We start from the raw sequence: 24,709 nt of genomic DNA on the forward strand, positions 1-24,709 counted from the left end.
ATGATTAAAAAATTGAAAATGAAGCCTAAGCCATTTCATGTAAATCACAGCTCAGTGTAAAGCAAATATCGTCACGATGGCCTCGGCGTGTGGGGGAGTGGGGTGGGGTGCAATGCACTCTTCGAAGAGTTTTGGGCAAGGAAACAAGTTTAAAAAGGTAAAAGATGTCATCAAATCAATTTTACTAGCTAAATTCCACGTGTTCTTCAAGATAACTTTTATTCGCATAACTATTTCAGTTCTGCGCAAATCATTTTTCACTAATTTTTCATAAGTGGTGCTCACTTAAGCGGAAATATTTTTCAAAAGTTATATCGTCATTTGCTTAAATGGATCTGTACCAATGTTAAAATGTGGAAAAAAATCTTCAGGATATCACAAATATATAATTTTTTAAAGGATTTTTTCTAAGTGTAACTTTTTTTGATACGCACTGTATACTGTTCGAAAATGATGTAAAAATATTGACATAGGGGATTACCAACGATCAAGGTCTTCAACAACCTACTTCCGTTTCCTGGCTGATTCCGATTTCATTTTCAATTTCATGCAGGGGTGACGCATACATTCGTAATTCCGAAGCTTCGTTATTCCGAAGGTTCGGATATTCCGAAGGTTCGTATTTCCGAAGGTTCGTAAGTCCGGAAACGAAATGAGGTTCGTTAGTCCGTAAACAAAGTGAGGTTCGTAATTCCGAAGGTTCGTTAATCCCGAATGAGGTTCGTAATTCCGAAAGTTAGTTAGTCCGAAAACGTAATGATTAACGAACCTTATTTCGTTTTCGGACTAACGAACCTTCGAAACAACGAACCTTATTTCGTTTTCGGATTAACGAACCTTCGGAACAACAAACCTTATTTCGTTTTCGGAATAACGAACCTTCGTATTAACGCCACAAATGTTCGGATTAACGAACCAGTATACGTTTTCGGATTAACGAACGTCGATCGAGGTATAGGCAATTTACGTGTTTCGAAATTACGAACCTTCGGAAAAGTATTGGAAACAAAACAATACTCTCAGTAAGTATTCCCTGAATTGGCCACCTAAACAAGTACAACGATATATTGTTATGTACTGTCGTCGGTTTTACCCGATTGGGTGCACCTCCCACATCTTTCGCAAAATCAGCCATACTCTAAACACGGAGTGTTGACTCTTTGGGCAATATGTCCCGCAAAATGTACGTCCTTTATAAAACATTTTAGTCTTAATTTTTACACCCTCGCAAATTTAACCCTAAACACGTAGCTTTCCTAGCGAAATAGATACCCTTTTTCATCATTTTAGTGTTTTTGACACCCTTATTACGTTACGTATGTAACGTGCCCCGCTATCTTGAAAAAGATCGACATCCCTTTTACTTTTTTTTAGTCGCGCATGGTATCCACTTGCCAATGTAATAAGTGGCCCTTCTGGTACCCCAACCATGCCAATCGAACCCCGGCCTTAGTTTGGAATTCACCGAGCTTGAACTTTTGGATAATGAAAGTTGTTATATACTTTCCTATCTCAACAATTTACATATCCGAGGGAGTCACATTAAATAGTAACTCGTGACTGTATAGCCCGAGCTCTTTGCTTTCCCCGTCGGGGTTCAGTGAACACCTGGGTTATTTTGTAATGCAGCTAGCTGGAGTTTGTACCCAAACAAGTGAAGCTGATCAGATCAGTTTGCATAACCATGTCCTAATAAGATGTCAACACTATACTGATCCAATAAATCATGATTTCTGCCAAAATCAACCATAATTTTGATAGAGGCAATATCGCCAATATGGACTCCATTCTGTTTTCTCTCATATTTGCTGCTGCAATACATACCACTGGTAAGTGCTTTCTCAATTTTCATTTTCTTGTGATAAAGTGTACGATGTAGCTGTAACAAGTTTAAAAGTAATTTCTTGATCACAAGCGACAAGTGACACTCCAACATGAATGTATGGTAAATTTGTTGTACAGTTCTCTGTATTTGTTTGTTTGTTTTTATATGTGTACATGCATGTATATATACATAGTATATAAACATAGAATAGTATACCGTCCGGTCGTACGTGTTTAAAACGTGGCAGGAATGGTGAGAGGCTGATTTCAGCTCGGCCTACCTCCTACCTCTATGTGGGGTTATTGTATTTGGTCATCCAACACTATGATACTACGCAGTCACACAAATTAATCAAGGGCACAGGCCGATCGACGTTTTTGCCTTGTTCCCAATGAAGAATCACTATAGTCGGTTTGGATTCCGTATTGTTGGTGTGCCTGCGTCGCAAACGTTTCTTCAATCGCCATGAAAAGGAAAACCCATGCGTATCAAATACAATCACTTTCCATGCTGAGTATCTCTATTGAATATTCAGCATTGAAATAGTTGACCTTAAAGGCCTATTGTACCCCGTCACACTTATTCGGAATCAGCAGGAATCGAGCAGAACCAGCCGGAATGAAGAACTTTCAAAATTCGTGCCACATTCGGGAGGGAATTTAAAATTTTCACTACTTTTGCAAAAATGTCTTCCTTTTTTGCGACATGACCGGGTGACTTCTACTGCCAAATGACGTTACAACAGCAGCTGGCCGCGTTTTATGCGATTTGGTTTTCTCTAGAATGCGATCAGAATGCCTCGAATGCTCTTAGAATGTCGTAAGAATATTTAGAATGCAGTCAGAGAGCAGTCAGAATGCACTTCGAATGTCGTTCGATATTTCTCCACTTCGAAAGTTTTGAACATGAGCAAAACATTCGGGCCGGTCACAAGAATGGACCCGAATGTCTGGAATGCACTCAGAATGCAGTCAGAATTTTTAGAATGCGCTTCGAATATCCAGGAATGTACCAAGAATTTTCATTCCGACGGCATTCCGGCTCATTCCGCCTCTAGTGTGACGGGTTTTAATGATGAAAAAGGATAAGTGCTGTTCTGACCAACAATAAACGAAAAACAAGAGAAAAGCAAAAAAAGAAGAGAGGCGAGAAAGGGAGAAGGGATAAAGAATAAAAAGAGGTCGGTCAATTATAGAACAATACATGTAATGCCATTAAACGACAGGTTTGAAATAATGGCCATTGTCATACGCTTAAAACTTCAAGAGAATTTGCATTCCGAATATCAGATAGGTTATTCGAAACCAAGCCACCAGCATATTAAAAAAAAAAACTCTTATAACATTCAAGAGTGGGCTTCGGTAAATAACGACATTCAGCGTATATTGGCAAGTCTAGTATTAGACATGTTAAAGGTCAAGTCCTCCTCAGATACATGTTGACTTGAAGCAATAGAGAAAAATCAGAGAAGCATAATGCTGAAAATTTCATTAAAATCGGATGAAAAAAAGGAAGTCATGGTATTTTAAAGTTTCGCTTATTTTTCACAAAATAGTTATATGCACAATATTAAGTCACATGCAAATGAGAGAATTGATTATGTCCCCACTCACTATTTCTTTTGTTTTTTATTGTTTGAATTTAATATACAATATTTCATTTTTTACAGATTTGACAATAAGGACCAACTTGACTGAACCATAAAATGGTAGTTCCATATTATGTTCAGGGCAAAATAAAACTTTTTTTCACAGGACAATGAGGAGAAAATGAGAATATTTCATTTAATAAAATACAAAAGAATACCGACTAGTATGACTAGGATGTGCATATAACTATTTTGTGAAATCGAGCGAAACTTTAAAATGTTATAACTTTCTCATTTTACATCCGATTTTGATGAAATTTTCTGTGTTGCGCTTGTTGGATTTTTCTCTTTTGATTCAAATCAACTTTTTGTTGGGATGGACTTGTCCTTTAAAAGGGCGTCTTCAAAGACCATTTCCACTTCATTGCACATTCGGACTGGGGCCTTTCAATGAATAGAGTTACACATTAATCAAGCTAAAAAAGTAATCACGTCTGATATCATCAAGAGTTTGTCATTTAAGAGAATTCACTTTATAGGCCTACGGAACAAGAATAATCAAAAGTTGGTTGTATGGTGCATGTATTTATAAATTTTGTTCAAATTTTCCGTGGTGAAAAAAATACAAATTTTCATTAGTGTAAATATGAAATTGTTATGATTCGGGGGCGGGAAGGATTTTCAGAAGTTTTCATAAAATGTTGGAAAGCGCTTCCGAAATTTGCTGACGCTTTTTTTTTAATAGTTCTCAGATCATTTTACACTTGAAAGTGCATGACTCCAAAACAAAAATAGTGGTCATCGTTTACATTTCGTTGTTATTGTTTTTGTTCTGGTCAGAAAATATTTGCACCTCCTCATGCAGTTGCGTAATAAGCCAAATTATTTGAGGCGGGGCGCGAGATTATGATGGTGCATCGGGCAAAATGTTGCGTGCGAGAAAAAATTCGACATTTTTATTACAATAATCCAATTTGTGATAGATTTTGACATCACATTCAGGAAATGATATCACATTTCCCCCTTCTCTCTTTCCATTTCTTTCCTTTTCTCATTTATTATTTTCAAATTTTATCTATCTATTTTTTTGGGGGGGGGCGGGGCAAGCGCGCTGTCCTCAGGAGGTATGGCGGCGTACGTCACTTACATTCTAGCTAATTCAAATAATGATATACATTTACAAAAGTTTGTGTTGTCGATTTCCTTAGCCGGTACAGTAATGTACGACAATGATGAGGAGCCGAAGTCTAAGCAGGTTCTGAACATAGTAAGCGATAGAGCTCTGAACTTCTTGGATGGCATGATGAGTTGTACCACTAACAGGACTTTCCTGGAAACAATAGCGGACTTCGGGTTTTATGGATGCTACTGTGGGTTTGGTGGTTTCGGCAAACCTGTGGATGGTGTGGACAGGTTAGTTTTATTGCAGTAGACTCATTCAATAACTGGTTACACTTCGTAATTCCGAAGGTTCGTAATTCCGAAACACGTAAATTGCCAATATCTCGATGTTCGTTAATCCGAAAGCGTAAAAGGGTTCGTTAATCCGAACATTTGTGGCGCTATTCCGAAGGTTCGATAATCCGAAAACAAAATAAGGTTCGTTGTTCCGAAGGATCGTTAGTCCGAAAACGAAATAAGGTTAGTTAATCATTTAGTTTTCGGACTCACGAACCTTCGGAATTACAAACCTCATTTCTTTTTCGGATTAAGGAACCTTCGGAATTAATAACCTCACTTCGTTTTCGGACTAACGAACGTTCGGAATTACGAACCTTCGGAATAACGAATGTATGCGGATTTACTTATAGGGCCTACTCCGTACACACACATGGTAGAATCTTTTGAGGTGTAATCTTGCACCCGAAGTGGGAGAAGGTGCCAACATCATTTTCTGTTATCATGAGCGAATATCAATTCCCCCTCCCAAAATTGCAGGGGACACAATATCAAATGTCCCCCTACTATTTTTGGTCTACATCATTCAAAATCGATTTTTTTTTCTTTGCTTGTCCAATTTTCCAGCCCCTGCCCCTGGTCCCCTACCTTTGGGGAGAGATTTCCGATATTGTCTGTTATCATATTGTTTGCATCCTAAAGGTTGCTAGTTTGCATCATAATATTCAATTTTCACTTTGAAAGGTACACTTGTCGTTAAGAAAGTATAGATTTAATACATGGATCATCTCTGCAACCTGTCCGGGTGCTGAATGTCGCTAGGTTCATCCTTACATGTGCATACTCCACATGGGCATAATCACAAAGCCCAGAGCAAAATGTCGAGTCTCTGCTATGTCGACCCCTATGGTTCATATTGATGTTAAACCCTTATTTCTTATTTTGTATACGTATACTTGTGTGTAAAAAGAAATCCTTCAAAATTACATTTTCATTTGGCTAAATTTTCGCTAGCCTCGCTCGCGAATATTTAGGAACCCTCCTCCGCAAACTTTTTTGACTCACTTCTTAAAGGCCAAGTCCACCACAGAAAAATGTTGATTTGAATTAATAAAGAAAAATCAAATGAGCATAACGCTGAACATTTCATCAAAATCGGAGGTAAAATAAGAATGTTATGACACTTTTGAATTTTCGGTTATTTTTCACAAAACAGTTATATGCACAACTCACTGACATGCAAATGAGGCAGCGGCCAATGATGTCCATTATTCACTATTTCCTTTGTTTTTTATTGTTTGAATTATACAATAATTCATTCTTTACAGATTTGACAATAAGGACCCCGTTACTGAACCATATAATATCAAACAATGCTAATTCTACATGTTCAGGGTGATTAATCGTTGTTTCACTTGACAATGAGGAGAATATTTCGAATATTTCATATAATTTGAATTTGAATTTGAAGAAATTGAATAGACCAGGTGACTAGAATAGCACACAAATGAACACTTAATAAAGGCATTTGTTGCATTCCTACTTTAAATGCATATCTTAGCATGTTGCACAATGTACTTTGCAAACTGTGAAATCGTTCGTGGAAGCATTGTTGTTTTCTTGTGGACGTAAATGAAAACGACAATTCAAAAGAATATATGAATAATCAAGACATCAAAGTTGGTGCTTATCTCATCAGATTTTAAAGCACAATGTCACTTTAGTACAAATGACCTGCTTCTGATCATGCGTAGAATCTTTTGATCATGCGCAGAAAGGAACTACGAACTGGCTTATAGTACAACAGGGGAGACAAGAAGACATCTGGAGGATCTTGTAAAGCCAGTTCGTAGTTTCTTTCTGCGCATGATCAAAAGATTCTATAGGCATGATCAGAGGAAGGTCAGTTGTACTAAAGTGATTTGGTGGTTTAAAATCTAATGAGATAAGCACCAACTTTGATGTGTTGATTATTCATTTATTCTTTTGAATTGTGGTTTTATTTATATCCACAAAAAACAACAACAATGCGTCCACGAACGACTGGTATTTCACAGCTTGCCAAGTACATTGTGCAACATGCTATGATATGCATTCAAAGTAGGAAAGCAACAAATACATTCATTAAGAGTCCATTGGTGTGCTATTCTAGTCACATGGTCTATTCAATTTCTTCATCCTGCTATGTAAGGCAAGCATAAGTAATATCTTGCTTCGAAATCTGCCTATCATAATGAAAGAAATGAAAGGTCATTTGACCAAAGTTGTCCAGAAGTAACTACGCACTGGTCTATTCTTGCCTTCCTGTCAAGAATCATAGATTTAGTTTTTATCATCCCCAATTAAACACGTTTTTTTTTATATTTCAGTGAATGATGATCTGAATTTCTTATTTATTTGCTCATGATTTTTTTGTAGATGCTGCCAGAGTCATGATAATTGTTATGAAGCAGCACATATGACACAGGGTGGAGCGTGCTACACCACCATCGTTGAGTATCTTGTTCCATATAAATATAATCTTCATCAATGTGATACAAGAGAGGCATATGTGACGTGTGGTAAGCAATGGTATACACGGGGGGAGGGGGCTGTCAAATATATTGCTGTACACACGGGTGACCAAGGAATTTCCAAACACCCCCTAAACGAGTTTTTTTTTCTCTGTGTGCAAAATAACGCACTAAACAAGTTTTTCGCGGGCTTTATTTACATATTTTTGGCCCCTAAACAAGTTGTCGCTAAAATATGACCTCGGGGAAAAAGCTTGGGAAAAATATACCCTAAATACGTTTGGCTTATCTAAAAAAAAAGCTTGTGGAAAAAACATTCCTTAAATACGTTTGACACCGCGATTGACCATTGACCAGTCTTTCAAAACCACCCTTTTTATTGAAAATCTGTGTTTTTGATACCCTTAACGAGTCCACGCGCGGACCGCGTCCAAAACTGAAAAAACACCCCTTTAAACTCGTTTGCGCGTTTTTCGGTCACGCATATGTAAAGCAATATTTTTGACTGCCGCCCCCCCGGGGGGTATACATATATCATTTCCCAATATGGATATTATTCGTATGAAAGTGATATGCTTTTTTTTCTTTACAAAAATATAAGAAAATGCCATGATACAGATTGTTTCAGAAAAAATAATGGCGAATATAAGTACTTTGCCTTCTTTACCACCGTATCAATATGTTCTTGTACCGCCCTGAAATGACAAAAGGGTAGAGATTTACATGGCATAGAATATTCCACTTAAATATGTATTGTATTAATCTCTATATATTTTTTTTTTTCTCTTCTCCATGAAGCTGGTCTGGATAAATACTATTGGTACGACTTCTTACCCAAGTGTGCCGTGGCGATATGCGAGTGTGACCGGGATCTTGCAATGTGCCTCGCTCGCCAACCATTCCATAAAAAGTACCGCTTCTATAACTGGTTGAAGTGTTTCGGTGAGGATGACGAAAAGAATGAAGTTCACAAAGTCGAAGGAGAAGTAATCTTTCATTGACGATAGATTACGGTAAAAAAAGACACTGCTTCGAGAACGACCGTCCTATAACTTGCCCATCACTAAGAATGACAGTGACCACGGAGCCGCGGAATATGAGGGGATGGGCTGAGGGGCTTGACCCCCCTCCCCTTCACATTTTTTTTCAGGGAACGTTTTCATAACGTAAAAAAGTTGCAATAAATATCATAGCGGTGTCTTCATGTTCATCCCCCCCCCCATCATCACACTTGGGCTAAGCCCCCACCCCCTTCTTTTCCGCGGCTCGCGATCCTGATGTACAATTTCATTACAGGGCATTTTAGCAATTACTTTTCAGACGCTTTCTATAACGCTGATTATCTTTTGTCAACAGCCCTTCATAACAAAGCAGCCTTTGTCGAAAATCGGGGAATCAAAACAGCAGTGTCGTCCTGGACTCTGGACGAACGACAAACTTGCATTTTTTTTTGTCCAGTCCGAATCTAAAGACGATATGCTTTCCCTGTCCATCAATTTTCGACAATGACCTCTAATCTGTCCGTTGTGATTTGACGGGCATTTTCAATACATTCTCAACGTTCCAAAAACCGTCTGCAAAATGTGGAAGGTAATTACAATTCTCAAGTATTTCAAATCCGAGCAACTTGTCCACTGTTATCTTCGAATTTCATTAAGTGTATAATTAAACTTGTTTTGTGAACATTGCCTATAACCTTCAAGTGTCTTGGGTTGTATGACATGTGGAACGAGATACACCCATATATCTCGTTTAAAGTACCTCTTTATTAATGCTTCAGTCACATTTCCCCTACGGCGGTCGTACAGCGAGTCGAAGACAGCCATTTTATTAATTTTTATTCAAACCACATTATGTAGCTGGTATACAAAAATGTTAAAACAGCTGTTTTCGACTCGCCGAACTGCCGCAGTAGGGCGAATGTGACTGCGTCATTAGGGACAAGTCTCATTTCGTCAGTAAGGATACCGGTAAGCAAGTTTGTCCGTATACCCCCCCCCCCCACCAGCCTGCCATTGATATAGTCACACCAACGAAACTGACTCCGACCAACCGATGGTATTTCATAAGATTGGTAATAATGTATATACCTTTGATTCGGTCTGCAGTCGGTTTCGTTTTAAGTGGTTGTACATCCTTCAAAGGGATTGCTTTAAGTTTCCAACCTGTTTAATGTGTCTGACCAGTAGCGGACCGTGACCCGGACGAGACAAAGCATTGGGGGGGGGCACTGCATTGTCTGTGAACAATGTTGTGCCCCCCCCCCAATGCTTGTCTCCTCCGGGTCACGGTCCGCCACTGTGTCTGACATTTAATAATAGTGTGAACAAAACGACATCAAAATACAACAAGAATTCTGGTATATCCTCACCATCAATTCTTTGATTTTGATCGTTTTTTTTTCGTCTGGACACATATTCACCAACACATTGGTTAACTCTATAAAATGATGTTTTTAATAACCGTGAAAATAATAATGGTGAGGATTATAATGATAGTTCCTAAGTGGAAGCGATGTAGTGCAGCGGTTCTAACTATCGCCTTGTAAACAGAGGGTGGAGTGTTCGAGCCCCACTGAGAAAGGACTTCTATTTATTATTAGATGTATATTGCGCTACTATTGTTATTAATTATTTGATGCATAAAAAGAATATCATTACATTTATTTCTATTTCACCCCAGAATTAAGCGCTGCTATATTATTATTTGATGTATATAAAGAATATTACATTTTTAGTGTTCCATTTATTTTATTTATTTACAATACCTCGGTTACAGTCAAAACGATTGCCACGACTGATTCGTGGCGCCAATCCTGACAGTACCGTTACTTTTTTTGTTCTCATGCATTTACTAAATATAATTTATTATATTTTGTTCAGTGATTTGTAATTACTCTAAGTGCAATGATGCCCTCATGGTAGCCTACCGGTATTTTGATTATTGACTATCGTTGCTAATATAGATTTAACGAAAAAAAATATGTACGAGTATGAAAATTATGAGGCTGAATTGGTAATTATCAAAACTTTTGTGAACACGCATATCGAATATTTTGATAATGTTTTTGAAGTAAAACTTTTATCGAGCCATTGCGTTAACTTGACCCTCTACCTTTATTGTCTGTGTTTGTTTGTTTTTAGCACTAGGGATCTACTTGAGTCAACACAGAAAACACGGATGTTACTATGTACACCATGGTCCAACTACAAGGTCCATGCATGCTTACACTGACCTTTCACGGTGTCTTTAATCTGCCGAGATCTAATGTTCTCTAGAGCATTGGCCAATATTGGACATGAGAATGAACATAATGCATATTATGATTGCTCATGTCACAAACAATAGCAAGATTTTGACCCCGGATATAGCCAGTATTACCTTCCGGTTCTTATAAGGAGCCTCCCGGATGCATTCGGTACGGATGTATAGTTGGCTGCAAGGATTAACGGATAATTATCCGTCCATGCACTCCGGGATGAAAAATCAAACATGTAGAATTTTTCTCTCGGACATGCTTGTACGTCAAGAATGGATAAGTTGATATTTTTCTATCATTGTCGGAAGAATCGGACCTCTAGAAAGAACAGAACCATTCGATGGATGTGAAAGGAGTGATCCATCCGTATCTTTTTTTAGTGTTTTATAATCATGATAATGTACATATTGTTTATTTTCATACAGTAAATAAATCCAAACCAAACTAAATCAGAACAGTGAGGATTTGATTGGGTATTTACACGAAAATGGGTTATTTTTTATTTTTATTTATTATTTTTTGTTAGCACTAGGGATCTACCTGATATAAGCTACCGTTCTTATAAGGAGCCACCCAGACGTATTGGGTAGTAACACGGATGTATAGTTGGCTACAAGGAGTAACGGATAATTATCCGTCAATGCACTCCGGGATGAAAAATGAAAGAAGTACAATTTTTTTCTCCCGGAAATGCTAGTAGTACGGACGAGTATGAACTCGTAGCGGTTCATCCCGTACTGAAACACTGACGAACTCGGGTATAGGATGATCCATCCATGTTGCATTCGTAAAGCTACAACTGACTTGTATAAATTGTTCAGAGTCTCTCCTCAATTTTGAAGAGAAATCTTGCCTATCATCCTGTATCATGTTGAAATGATAGAATGGAAAACCCCAAAGTGACATTTTGATTGTTTCGAAAAGGTTGTTAGGCACTTAAGTTGTCTGGTGGAGTCATCTGGTACAGATGAATATGCAGTAAGAAATAAACGATGACACCCCCCCCAAAAAAAAAAAATGCCTGATCTATATTACGATTGCTTATTTGTATATCGATCTTTTAAATGAAATAAAACACTTCTCTTCTTCATTTCTCTTGGGTTTCTAGTGCACTCAACTTGATCCTGGTTTAAGACAATGTCTGTGCTTCTTCACACTAAGAAACTTAAAGGTTCAAAATTGAACCCTGAAAGGTTGATGCAAAATCAGCACCCTATGGGTTCAAAAAAATTGAACCCTCCGGTTGGGGTTCATTTTTACACCCTGCGGGTTCAAAACTGCATCCCTAGGGGTTCAATTTAAAATTTAGGGGTGCAGTTTTTAACCCGCAGGGTGCAAAAATGAACCCCAACCTTTATTTCTCAGTGTGTATATCAATCTTTCATTCATTCCATAACCCTGCCCTTCACCAATTCTCTTTCTTTTCTCCATCTTGATCTTCCTCTAGTCTTTCTTCATACTATGGTCATCTTCACTCTAAAAAATAAAAGGATTGGAAAGGGAACCCCCCCCCTCAGAAAGATCGAGGAATGACACCTTAAAAGGGACTGTTAAACGATGTCCCTCCTCAACTCTTTTCACCTTTCCACTCCTTGCATTTTTAGCGTTGTGAATTATCATATCACCCCTCCTTCCATTATCAAACTAAATTCAAAACAATAAAGATGACACTCAATCAGTTTGAAATTGTCTTCCTCGTGCATTCATCATCTGAGACCGGTTGCGTGCGTATAATTTATGTGCATATCAACTTCAACTGTAACCATGAACAGGGGCCCGTTGCAGAAAGAGTTGCGTTTAAACGCAAGTAAAAAAAAAATCAATCGCAAAATGCAAAATGAGCACTGTTGATTGGTTGAAAATCAAGTTGCGCATGATTTTTATAGTTGCGATTGATTGATTCTGTAATCATGAACAGATCGATGAAAGATATTATTTATCGTCATGATAGGCCTTATATGATAAATACATGTATGCATTTTGTTAAGAGTGATACAGATTTCTGGATTATATTTCACATGGTATTTAAATGGGGGTGGGGTAACATTGAAATAGGAATAAATGAAAATTGTACATATAAATATGCATTTGTTTTTATCAATAAATTGAATTCAAATATAGGCCTACAGTGTGTTCAAATAAAATTAAATTTGAAAAAAAAATATCAAGTACACCTCACATGTTAATTGTTTTCTTCTCCATATCAAGCCTCGCCTTTATCACGTGTCACCCCCCCCCCCCCCCCCAAAAAAAAAAATGAAAATAAATGAGCACCAGCTGCTTGCATGGTTTTGTCATAGCGTGAAACAAAATTATTAGCGCCAAAATAAAAGATGTGTACAATTTTGACAGACTTTGAGAAAATAAATGCTCTATTTTGTCAAATAATAAGTCTATACAACATATCTATTTGCACCATAGAGGAAGTATGTTTTCGGATCAACTTGATTTTAGCGTGGATTTGTCATGATGAAGAAGACAAAGTGTAGACTAGGTTCTTGATTTGAAGTAGCCGATTCATCCGCATGATGCAGGCCTGCAGTCTGTATAGCTCTCACTGTGATCCATTAGACTCTATGAAATAAATAGAAAATGGAGACTTGAAGTTAAGATGGACAAAAGGCAATTGTGCTAGTTACATATTAGGAAGACGAATAAATTAAGATGAGGGGAAGACTTGGAAAACAAACAAAAAATATTTCATGTCATTATTGTCTTTTAGGTGATTTAAATATCTTGCTCATTATGGAGTTTAAATCATCAAGTTTGGAAATCGAAGTTGGAAATCGAACTTTCATTCTTTTGTTTGATTTACAAAAAGACTTTCATTAAGTGCTCAATTATAATGTCAGTTTTATGGTCTGAATATTAAATTTGATTTGTTAGGTACCAATTATTTTCGGGTATTCCTTGAAGTTCTCAAAATATTCCTATTCAAGTCTGATTGTCTAAATGCATGGTCACACCGCCCGAGCGTTGTTGGAGCGGTCGTGGAGCGGAGAGAAAAAAAAACATCACCGCTCGCTACCGTTCACCATTTTTTATTTCGATTGTTGTTTTTTTGTTTTCGATTTTTCCCCCAATTTTGTGAGCGAAATTCGACCCTCTTTCCCTTCCGCGCGGAGAGAAAAAAAAAATCATCACCGCTCGCTACCGTTTATCATTTTCGATTTCGATTGTTGTTATTTGTTTCCGATTTTTTCCCCAATTTTGAGAGCGAAATAAGACCCTCTTTCCCTCAGGGAAGTACCACTCCACGACCGCTCCAACAACGCTCGGGCGGTGTGACCATGCCTTTAAACGAATCAGCTAGCGCTGCACGCTCGAATTCTGATTGGTGAGTTATTTATATCCCAATATTGATAATCATTAGGTGGACTGGTGATGTCATATCGCCACTTGATCCTTTGTATTTTATTATATGAAATAAGGTTAATTGAAGAATTTTCTACCAAGAACTGAAACAATTGGATTGACAAAAAGTTTCTGATAAGTGCAACTCAGAAGCGGATCTAGAGGGGGGGGGGGGGGTGGGGGGTTGCAGCCCCCCAAAAAAATCCGGGGACCATTTTTTAAATCTTATCTTTTTTTTCAAACTTGTAATTTTTATTATTTCTATGTATTTATTTCATTTATTATTATTATTATTTCTTTTTTTTTTTGGGGGGCGAACAAATGTCACAGAGTCCCTTGCCCCCCCCCCATCAGCTTTTTTGAGGACACGGGCCACCGCCGAAGTGACAAGCTGGCCAGCGTTGCCGATTCTCATCCCCAAAATCCCCACATTAAAAAAAAAAATTGGGGGATTGTTGAAGTCTTTGGGGATGAAAAATAAATATTTGGGAATGAAAGTAATATTGAGTTTATGAAAAACGAATTTGGGGATTTTCTGTCAAAATTTGGCAACTTTGGGGATATTCTAAGTGTCGTTTGGGTGGGGATTTTGTGAAGATTTAACCTGGCAACGCACGCTGAGCTGGGCTGCTCATTTCCTGGATTACTTGTTCAAGTTGCTCACCCTCTTTATCAGTCTGATCTGAGTGTAGTGACAAGCAATATGGAAGCAAACAGGGCAAAGAAGTTGCGGCAATCCAGTCTCGCATCTTTTTTTTACTGGAAGGTATGTTTGAATCATGCAAAAAAGTTGGCATACAGGGTAAATTACCATACACGGGGGTGTAATACGGACGTGTTGTAATACTACAATTTAAGTAAATAAAACACATCCAGCGCCCACGCTTCGCGGGAAAGGGGGCTCAAAATAGTTCAGGGATTTGTACAGAAACGTCCAAGGCGTCTCTTCTGCCAGTCCATCATATTTGACTGAGATTTGCCAGTGAGTATCAGTGGCAAGCTGTTCATAATAAAAGTATTAGGCAAACAGTGCTTATTTCAAGGTCCCCAATTCTTTGTATCTGTGTTGTTAACTGGCCTTACATTGCAGGAAAAATGCAACTTAATTTTACAAATTTTCATGGGGTTAATTTGGCAACGACCTCTATACCAAAAATATTGGTGTTTTAGATGCAAGAAAACGCCATTTTCACACAGATTTTCAAAAAAATTTCCCTACTGTGGGAGGGGGGACACCCCCCTCCCACACCCTCCCCCTCGCTCGCTTGGAGTCGGTCGCTATGCTCCCTCGCATACCACCCAACCCCCCCCCCCTTTATAAAAAGCTGGATCCGCCCCTGCAACTTAATTCATCATACTGGAGACTTTACATAATGTATGAAAAATGAATCATTTATGATTTCATGTAATAACATAAGAAAAAGGAAAGTAGTGATGTGACATCATCAGCCCACCTAATGAATATTCATAAATGTTGACTTATAAGATAAAGCTAAGAAGTGATTATTAGGACTACCCCTTAAAAATATCAACTTCGAGTGGCCGATCGGGCAAAATATGGCAGAAAAAAAAATCCGCCTCCCCACCCTTATTGGCGAAGGCTGGATCCGCCCCTACTTTGCCTAGGTCTCCAAGATCGCAGCACCTGGAACACAGGGGATATCAAATGCATGATCTTAGCGTAAATTGTTAATGGTGTCACTTACAACATTCAATTCCGGAATTCCCACAAGAGCAGAAATATTGAACATCCAATTGTAAACTATGAGGACATCTGAAGATTTTGAACCATGTTCTACGATCTGGATCGGGAAGGAGAAAAAAGGTTGACTAAAAATTAGCCACCAGGGATTGATAATTTGTAGTTTCAATCAATCTGCATTTTTTTTTATAATTTTAGTATTCACTATATACGTTACCCTGTCATATCTGCCTCTTTAGTCCAGTTCGAGGCTCTTTTTCGTGTCGTCGACCATCAGCTGCCAAGCTAAGTGATCTCGTGACCAAGACAATTGGTACTCTGTGGAGGGGGGGGGGGGGGCAACAGCACCGAACTGGTTCTGTCATGCGTTCACTCGGATTTGTGTACAAACGATTGGAGGCTACTGAGCCTTTCAAGTGCCATCGACTTGACGACATGGCGGGATACTTTATCTTGCTATGTCGACTTAATGGCTTTAGTATATCGACATAGCGACATCTCGCCAAGTCGATTTAATAGCATAATTATGTCGACATGGCGAGTTACGTTATAATTGCATGTCTTCATGTCGGTTGCACTTTAAGGAAGTTCCACAGTTATGTTTGTGCGCATCATGATCTGCGCATATTTTACACTACGCGCTGACGTCACAATGGATGTACAGGTGATTAATCACCAGCTGATTTTTCTCCTCATCTGCAGTAACTTCAGATTCGATGTGTTATTTTATGAAGCTGATTGTTATTCCATGGACTTTTTTTCCTTCAATTCCTATACGACTTCAAAATACTTTACTCTGCAGTGCTGCAAAGTATCACAAAAATGGCCCCGAGTTTAAATCAATGGTAGAGTGGCTTGGAATTTTTCCCCACGTTTTATAGGGGGTTCAGGGGGTTGAGGAAGCGCATTTGCTCTTATAAAAGTGCTGATAGTTTGAAAACAAGCACATGAACCCATATCATTTTAATATTTGCACCTCTTAGGTAATTCCTCTACAACTTTGCAAAATTTGGTGAAAATGACATGGGTTTTGAATAAATTGCGCATTTATTAGATTATCCATCATAAGGATATGATTGCTAATTATAATGCGAAATTTGAAGAAATTTTCATGTATTTTGACTAAGTAATAGATCTTTAAACTCTTTGTTGTGATCTCGTGAGGTCTGAAAATGCCAAATTCTTTTGAATGCGCAATTCTTAAGAACATCCATTGGGGTGAAATTTGAAGCTCTATAGAAGAAAATCAGGCACATGGACTTTGTTATTTTTGCATATTTTATTGGAATATTTATGTGCTAAAGCATCTATATGCAAATATGATGAAAATGACATGGATTTTCAATGTTTGAGAGCAAGACCACGGAACCACTCGCATTTTAGACTGTTTTAGACATGCCTGTTTTCGGCGCATTTTGGGCTGTTTCAAGCAAACTCGTAATATTTTCGACACAGAAAATTTAAAAACGAGCACATGGACCCCATATTTTTAATATTTTAACCTCTTTAGAATATATTCCTCTACAAATCTAGACAGTAATATGAAAATGACATGGATTTTGAATGTTTGGGAGCAGAACTATGGAACCATTCGTATATTAGACATTTTGGGCGGTATTAGACTTTTTGCCGGTTTTAGGCGCATTTTAGATTGTTTCAAGCCAACTCGCAACACTTTAGACACTGATAATTAAAAAAACGAGCACATAATTAATTATGTTTAATGTATTGTCGTCAGAATATATTCTTCTACGAATCTGAAGAGTATGATGAAAATGACTTGGATTTCGAACGTTTGAGAGCAGAACTATACGGAACCATACGCATTTTAGTTAGACGGAATGAGACTTTTGCACGTTTTCTGCGCATTTTGGGCTGTTTCAAGCCATCTCGCAATAGACAATGATAGTTTAACAAGTGGAATGCCTCTGGCCGTCTCACCTTCATCACGCGGTTCAATATAGCAGCAGTGCTGACTTTGAAAACTACTCTAACTCGCACAAGATCTTCAGTGATACATGGTTACTCTTAGTGTCCACTTTTTTATGAACTAGACCAATAAACTTACAGAGATATGATGATTATTCAACAAAAATCCTACATGGCCAAAGTTCATTGACCTTACATGACCTTTGACCTTGATCATGTGACTTGAAACTCGCACAGGATGTTCAGTGATACTTGATTACTCTTCTGTCCAAGATTCATGAATCAGATCCATAAACTTTCAAAGTTATGATGGTAATTCAACAGATAGTGCACCCGATTCGGCCAAAGTTCATTGACCTTTGACCTTGGTCATGTGACCTGAAATGCGCACAGGATGTTCAGTGATACTTGATTACTCTAATGTCCAAGTTTAAACGAACTAGACCAATAAACTTTCAAAGTTATGATGGTAATTCAACAGATACCCCCAATTCGGCCAAAGTTCATTGACCCTAAATGACCTTTGACCTTGGTCATGTGACATAAAACTTGCACAAAATGTTAAGTGATGGTTGATTACTATTATGTCCAAGTTTCATGAATCTGATCCATAACCTTTCAAAGTTATGATGGGAATTCAACAGATACCCCCAATTCGGCCAAAGTTCATTGACCCTAAATGACCTTTGACCTTGGTCATGTGACATAAAACTCATGCAGGATGTTCAGTGATACTTGATCATAGAGATATATACTTAATAACGCCTTATGTCCAAGTTTCATGAACTAGGTCCATATATTTTCTAAGTTATGATGACATTTCAAAAACTTAACCTCAGGTTAAGATTTTGATGTTGATTCCTCCAACATAGTCTAAGTTCATTGACCCTAAATGACCTTTGACCTTGGTCATGTGACATGAAACTCTGATAGGATGTTCAGTAATACTTGATTAACCTTATGGCCAAGTTTCATGAACTAGGTCCATACACTTTCTAAGTTATGATGTAATTTCAAAAACTTAACCTTAGGTTAAGATTTGATGTTGACGCCGCCGCCGTCGGAAAAGCGGCGCCTATAGTTTCACTCTGCCATGTCTGCTATGCAGGTGAGACAAAAACGAGCACATGAATCCCGTATTTTATACTTCCCTACTCTTTTGCAATGCATTCCTCTCCAATAATTTTGCCGAATTTTATGAAAATGACATGGATTTTGAATAAAGTGCAGCTTAAACTATACTTTCTTAATTTTCGAGTAGATTCATGTCTTTTGAAGATTTGCTTTTTTAAGTTTATGCACCATTCTTGTCAAATGAGGGCGCTGCTGACTCCAAATAGATATCTTTTGCCAAGTAAGAGACTTTATCCTACCAAGTTGGTATGCGCTTAGTTACATAATCCTGAAAGTTTGATGAAGTTTGATGTGGTATTGACAGAGAAAAGATGATTTAAACTCATTTGGGGAATTCGGTATCGAGGTCTTAGAGAGGTATAATTCTCTTGATTGCGCAATATTTCATATTATTCAAGTACCGCGATTTTAAAGTCCCGTAGAAAAAAAAACACATGAACCTACAGGGTTTTTTTTGCATTTTTTTAATGCATAGATACCAAAGTAATTCTCTGCAGAATTTGGTGAAAATGACATGGACTTCATTTTAATTGTCGTCCTTAAATGCTCCGTAGACTAATCTGCCTCGAAAACCTTTCATTATGTAAACTTGGATTTTAACCAAGACAATTTCTTTCCAAAATTTAATAGGGAGCCCAATGTTCAATTTCAAGTAGATCCATAGATATAACTTGTTTCAATATTCATCAAATACGGCATGCAATCTTATTTTAATTTCGTTTGACTCCGGTTTACCTTTTTTGAAATGGTTTTATGAACTAAATTAAAGAAAGCTCATTGAATGCATAACAAACGAATATAATTATCAAGAATGAAAATTAATCTTAAATCAATTTCTTAGCACAGAAAGTACGTGTAGCTCATTTTCATACATTATTGTGTCAAGTTATACTTACCGCAGTCCATGAAGTAGCGGTCAAGACAAATGCAATCGCAACCTAATGGAATGGATGAGATTAAGGGACATGGATTTATAGAGGTTTATGTGACAAATTTTTGTTATTGTTCGGTACCGACCGCACAGAAACGCTGCACAGTGGGCCGGGGCGAAACAAAAGTGCGCCAAAAGTCATTTAGGGCAATTTCAGATTTTTAATTTTTGTCATGCCCAGCTGAAAGACAACACTTTGAAGAATACTTCAGCAAAATATTTCATTCCGGAATTTGCATAAAGGTTTTGCGAAATCGCGTATATGACAACCTAGTTTAAAAACAGGCCATTTCACTGGAGGTTTTTCATGTAGGAATCTGAAATGGCTCCCACATTATCCTGATATATTCCTTTTTCGTGTGAGAGGGTTCAAAGTACATAAAAAACACCTTTCAGGAGGTTTATAGGATGATTATTCCTCGAAATAGGCTGAAAATCAATGTTTTTTGCATTTACAATCAACGTTTGGATTTTCGTGGATTTCCGTCTAAATTCTATAAACATCATTTTTCCCAACGTCTAAGCTTTAAGTCGATACCAAAATTAGCTGCCCGTTTTTGCCCGTTTTCATGTTAGAGCCGATTTTACTTGACACATCACCCGGGGGGGGGGGGCACTTCCATTCACGAGTGGATACCATGCGCGACCATGGGGTCTCGAAAAGCACCCTAAACACGTAATTTCCATATTCTGAAAATGCACCCCTTAACAAGTATTGGCGTGTGAAACCCTACCCTTAACAAGTCTTGGAAACAAAACGATACTTTTGGCAAATATTTCCTGAAATTAACCCCTAAACAAGTACAGGAATGTTTTATTGTTACGGGTCCTTCGGTCGTCGGCTTTACCTTATTTTGGTTTAGTATACGACCCCACCTTCTACACCTCGCGCACATCGGACCCTAATAAACACGTAGTGTTGGGGCAAAAAGGACATCCTTTATAAAACATTTAATTTTGTTTATCATTCCGCAAATTCGACCCTAAACAAGTAATTTTCCTAGCGAAATAAATACCCTTTTTTCATTATTTTTGTGTTTTTGATACCCTTATCACGTTACGTACGTAACGTGCCCTATCGTGAAAAAGACATCCTTTTTACGTGTTTTTTTGGTCGCGCATGGTATCCACTCGTCAATGTAAGTGCCCCCCCCCCCGGCACATCACCCCAAAAACCTTTTAAAAACGGTCATTTTTATACCGCGCAGTCGTCGTATATAGCGCACCGTATGGGTGTAAATTGCCGTTCGCTTTTGCACGGCGAGGACGATTCCCCTTCCACTCTATGAAAATGACATGAATTCCGGGCATAATGTAAACAAAATAAAGGTTGCTAACGCAAATAAAGGCTATACCCACAACTCTTCCAGATATAAAACTTACTTGTAGAATAAATTCAGCCAAAAACCCTCCTCAAGGTGATACATTCGTGGCGTTACATACTCTGCGTTTTACACAAGTCAACACAGCTTGATAAAGCAATGTTAATATTTTTCATATTTTAAAGGTTTTTTTTTATAAATCTAATTAATGATCATTTTGATGCCATAAAATTATTTTCAGCATCTCATACACACTTTTAAGGCATGTGAGAAGCATAAACCAATATTCACTCTGGTCAATCTTAGAGTAGCACATAACACAAAGTTTATATAGGCCTATACACATTGTTTAGCGTAATTTGTCTTTTCAAAGATGGGTTTTAACTAGCCAATCATAATTTGGTATCAAGGTGACGTCACATCGGATTCAAATTATGTTCAGTCGATTCTACGCCCAAAATTATCCATATTCAACTTGTTGAAGTAAAAATCTAACTCGGAATATAATTTTGGCGCACTTTCAACTCATTCTGGCCCACTGTGCGCTGGTGGTATGTTGCAAACATAACATCCCCTATATGGCGGTTGTACGTCGAAAACAACCGTTATATTTATTAGGTGGTCTGTCAATGACAGATCACCTCTTGATTTTGTCAGAATTTTCTTTCTCTATTTATTTATTTCTTTCTTTATTCTTGGCACCTATGTTTGTCGCCAACTTTTCTCTGAATTGGCTGAATCAATTTGGCTGATTTTTCTGTCATAATATTTATATAGAATCTATCATATAGAGACAGCCCTTATGTCACACCGCCCGAACGTTGTTGGAGCGGTCGTGGAAGCGGAGAGAAAAAATCATCACCACTCGCTACCGTTCACCATTTTCGATTTCAATATTTTGTCTTTTGTTTTCGATTTTGTTTTTGATTTTTTCTCCCAATTTTGTGAGCGAAATTTGACCCTCTCTCCCTACCGCTCCAACAACGCTCGGGCAATTGGCCAGGCCTCATAGTTGGCTATCATCTATGCTTCTTATAGTGAAGAGCTTTAACATTTTAGAATATTCTAGGAGACTAAATTAATCTCACTGAAAGAGTTTTTATGGACAGTTTGAAAATCACTTATTATATTCTAACTATGTGAATACAAATTATAAGAGTGAAAAGGGGGTTATTACCGATTGCCTGTTCCGGGGTAGGCCTAGTCCCCGCCACGCTCGTAACTACCACGAATACACAAATAAGGCTCAAAATAACAGACATCTTTGTCGACATTGTTGAGATTACAGCCCTTTACAGCAATTCTACAGAAGAAACCAAAGGTAAAGATGTTTTATTAGTTTCTAGTCATTTATATTTTACTTGTTGGCTGTTTGCAGAGCCCTCATGGAAATTTCAAGCTTTTTTTAAATAAATGCGGCAAGCTATAGATAGCAAGCGGTTAAGCGATCCTTTAGCGAGAATAGAATGTTTGCTAGCTTGCAATCTCTTTTTAAGTGAGCCACCACTAAGTCACTAACGCTAGTTATAAGCTAGCAGAATGCTTAAATTTCTGTAGGCATGATAATTGTAGCGGAATGGTCAGAGGAACAGTAAAATCATCTTCACCACCCCCCCCCCCCACCTGCTACAACTGTCAATTTGTAAATTTTTGATGAAGTATGACAGCAGATCGAGACTATTTTTTTTGTCGAAAAGAAAAAAAGGAATGTTTTTTTTCAAGATGTAGTCACGCATGAATTGCTTTTTGTAATGAACAAATTTTAACCTATTTTGATTTTCATCATTTTAGACCCATGATAGCTATACCATGAGTAAATCATAAAATTGAAAGAAATGATAAACAAATAAATATCGTATGAAGAAAATATTTTATTGAAAAGGTGAAACAGAATGAATCAAAATTTTCGTCATCTTATTCGATTCCCTAAACAAAAATGAAAGAGGACAGACGAAAAGGAATTAAACTGAAGGGGAAGTTAACCGTGATTAAAATTTTGTTGTAATAAAAATAGAAGAAAATAAATGATTGAAAATATCGGTGAAGGTTTGAGGAAATTTCATTTCCATCAAAGTTAAAGTTATTAGAATTTAAAGTTTATAATTTGTGACGCCATTTTACCCATATGTTATGTAAAAAAATCCATTACTTTTTTCAATGGTTCGTATAATGACCATTTTTTAAATCATATTTTTCAGGAGCGGGTGTTAAGATACAGTAAAACCACTATCAATTTTTTGAGAAAATGACGTATCATTGATGTTTGCACATAAAGGAATGCTACTCGCGGACGTCAGAAAAAAAATGTTATAAGTTTCTTATTCTTTTATGGATTTTCCTCAAACCTTCACCAATTCTTATTTTCAAAATTATTTTCTTTTTTTCAAGAAACTTTTTGTCAGGGTGTACTTCCGCTGTAAGCCAAATCCTTACCTGAGAATGATTCTGGTGTCTGTATTCTTGTCAAGACTGAGATCCGCAGCTATGGGATAAGTTTAGGATTGTTTCTGATGGCTGTCTTGATGAAATAGTAGTTATATTCACCCAGAATCTACAACCTCACCATTTCAAACTCATGCTTTAATCAAATACAATCCAAAGATTAACCATTGTCAAAACCAAATAACTTCAACAAATTCAAAGAAAAAAGCGGGACCATATGCTCCAAAAGGAAAGAATCTATGAATATTGATCTCTGTGGCTGTCTAACTAGAGTATTTTTGTTTCTTATACTTTGTAGCGTTATCATGGTTATTGTCGTATTTTACGTAAAAGATAATTATAGACAAGCAGAAATTTTGCAAACAGATTAAAAACAAGTGTGTCATAGTATCTCCAGAGAACGATTATTTGGTTTGTTTATCATGTTTATTTCATCTAACTTATTTCCCAGCTGTACTCACAATTCATAGTCTATACTGTAGATTTAGGTTCATTTGCACTTCTTTTCATTTCTCCTCTTGCATAGACATAGAGGTTAAAAAATGTACACCGATGGAGCCTACTTCCAATTTATAAAGGAACTTGACAGAGCCTTTGTAGCCTTTGGTCAGTGGCGACGTGTGATGCTGCCAGTTTCATCATGGGGGAGAACTGAAAATTAGATTGCCTTGTAATATAATTGGGAATATTTCCAATTTTTTAATCACAAAATGTGGATATTTAACACACGACGAAATATATCTCAAAGCCTGATTATGTCCTGACATTGGTTGAAATATTGTATAACGGTTTCAAAATGTATAGGCCTACGTGAAAACCCAAAGAATTGGACAATGATTAAATAAAATAAGAAATTGCAAATTTCAACACACTTTCACATTATGAAAAATATGATTATTTCGAGGTAATAATCTTCTACTTGTGAATATTCAAAGTATTTTTCCCCTTACCTAATCCTATATACATTTCCCCCCACTGCCCCGTCCCCCTTGTATGTATGCTGATGGTGATTGCTGATGCTGCGCCAAATATTTTTCATAAATCATTTTTTATGTATTTTACCTTATTTAAATGGAAGCTAACTCACAAGTTTTTATAAACTCTTCAGTAGTTTCCGTTTTTCTCTATGTTATTTTCATTCTTGTACATATTTTATACCGTTTTTATATATATCGGTGAGAAAATTAATAACTTGAACATTTTGCGATGTATTGTGTCACAGTTGCGGGTACATGTGGCCAGCAGAGTAATTTAAAGTCATATTTTAATATTGCAGTATTCATTTTTGCTATCCCCAGACTACCGCGGAAAA

The 24,709-nt window shown here is 37.3% G+C and overlaps 1 protein-coding gene and 1 long non-coding RNA gene across 2 annotated transcripts; one reads left to right on the forward strand and one right to left on the reverse strand.

Moving 5' to 3' along the window:
- The first annotated feature begins 1,462 nt into the window (after nt 1-1,462).
- On the forward strand, nt 1,463-9,576 carry LOC121424015 (acidic phospholipase A2-like). Its single transcript, XM_041619590.1, has 4 exons — nt 1,463-1,829; nt 4,622-4,826; nt 7,230-7,372; nt 8,123-9,576. Exons 1-4 carry the CDS (start codon nt 1,727-1,729, stop codon nt 8,323-8,325), a joined length of 654 nt encoding a protein of 217 aa, XP_041475524.1. The 5' UTR covers nt 1,463-1,726; the 3' UTR covers nt 8,326-9,576.
- Nucleotides 9,577-12,707: 3,131 nt separating this feature from the next.
- Nucleotides 12,708-24,221, reverse strand: LOC121423427. The gene is made up of 5 exons (XR_005971281.1): nt 23,389-24,221; nt 22,133-22,258; nt 19,599-19,640; nt 15,644-15,739; nt 12,708-13,157 (listed from the first exon to the last, which is right to left on the reverse strand). It is a non-coding gene; the product is annotated as an uncharacterized LOC121423427 (long non-coding RNA).
- Between the last annotated feature and the right edge of the window lie 488 nt (nt 24,222-24,709).

The sequence above is a fragment of the Lytechinus variegatus genome, chromosome 11, assembly GCF_018143015.1.
Source record: "Lytechinus variegatus isolate NC3 chromosome 11, Lvar_3.0, whole genome shotgun sequence".
In the NCBI taxonomy this organism is placed as follows: Eukaryota; Metazoa; Echinodermata; class Echinoidea; order Temnopleuroida; family Toxopneustidae; genus Lytechinus; species Lytechinus variegatus.

Excerpts from the sequence above, each read along its gene's own strand:
- LOC121424015 (XM_041619590.1), top strand. The coding sequence starts at position 1,727 with ATGATTTCTGCCAAAATCAACCATAATTTTGATAGAGGCAATATCGCC. Across the intron at positions 1,830-4,621 it reads TGCTGCAATACATACCACTG|CCGGTACAGTAATGTACGAC; the intron begins GTAAGTGCTTTC and ends CGATTTCCTTAG. Across the intron at positions 7,373-8,122 it reads AGAGGCATATGTGACGTGTG|CTGGTCTGGATAAATACTAT; the intron begins GTAAGCAATGGT and ends TTCTCCATGAAG.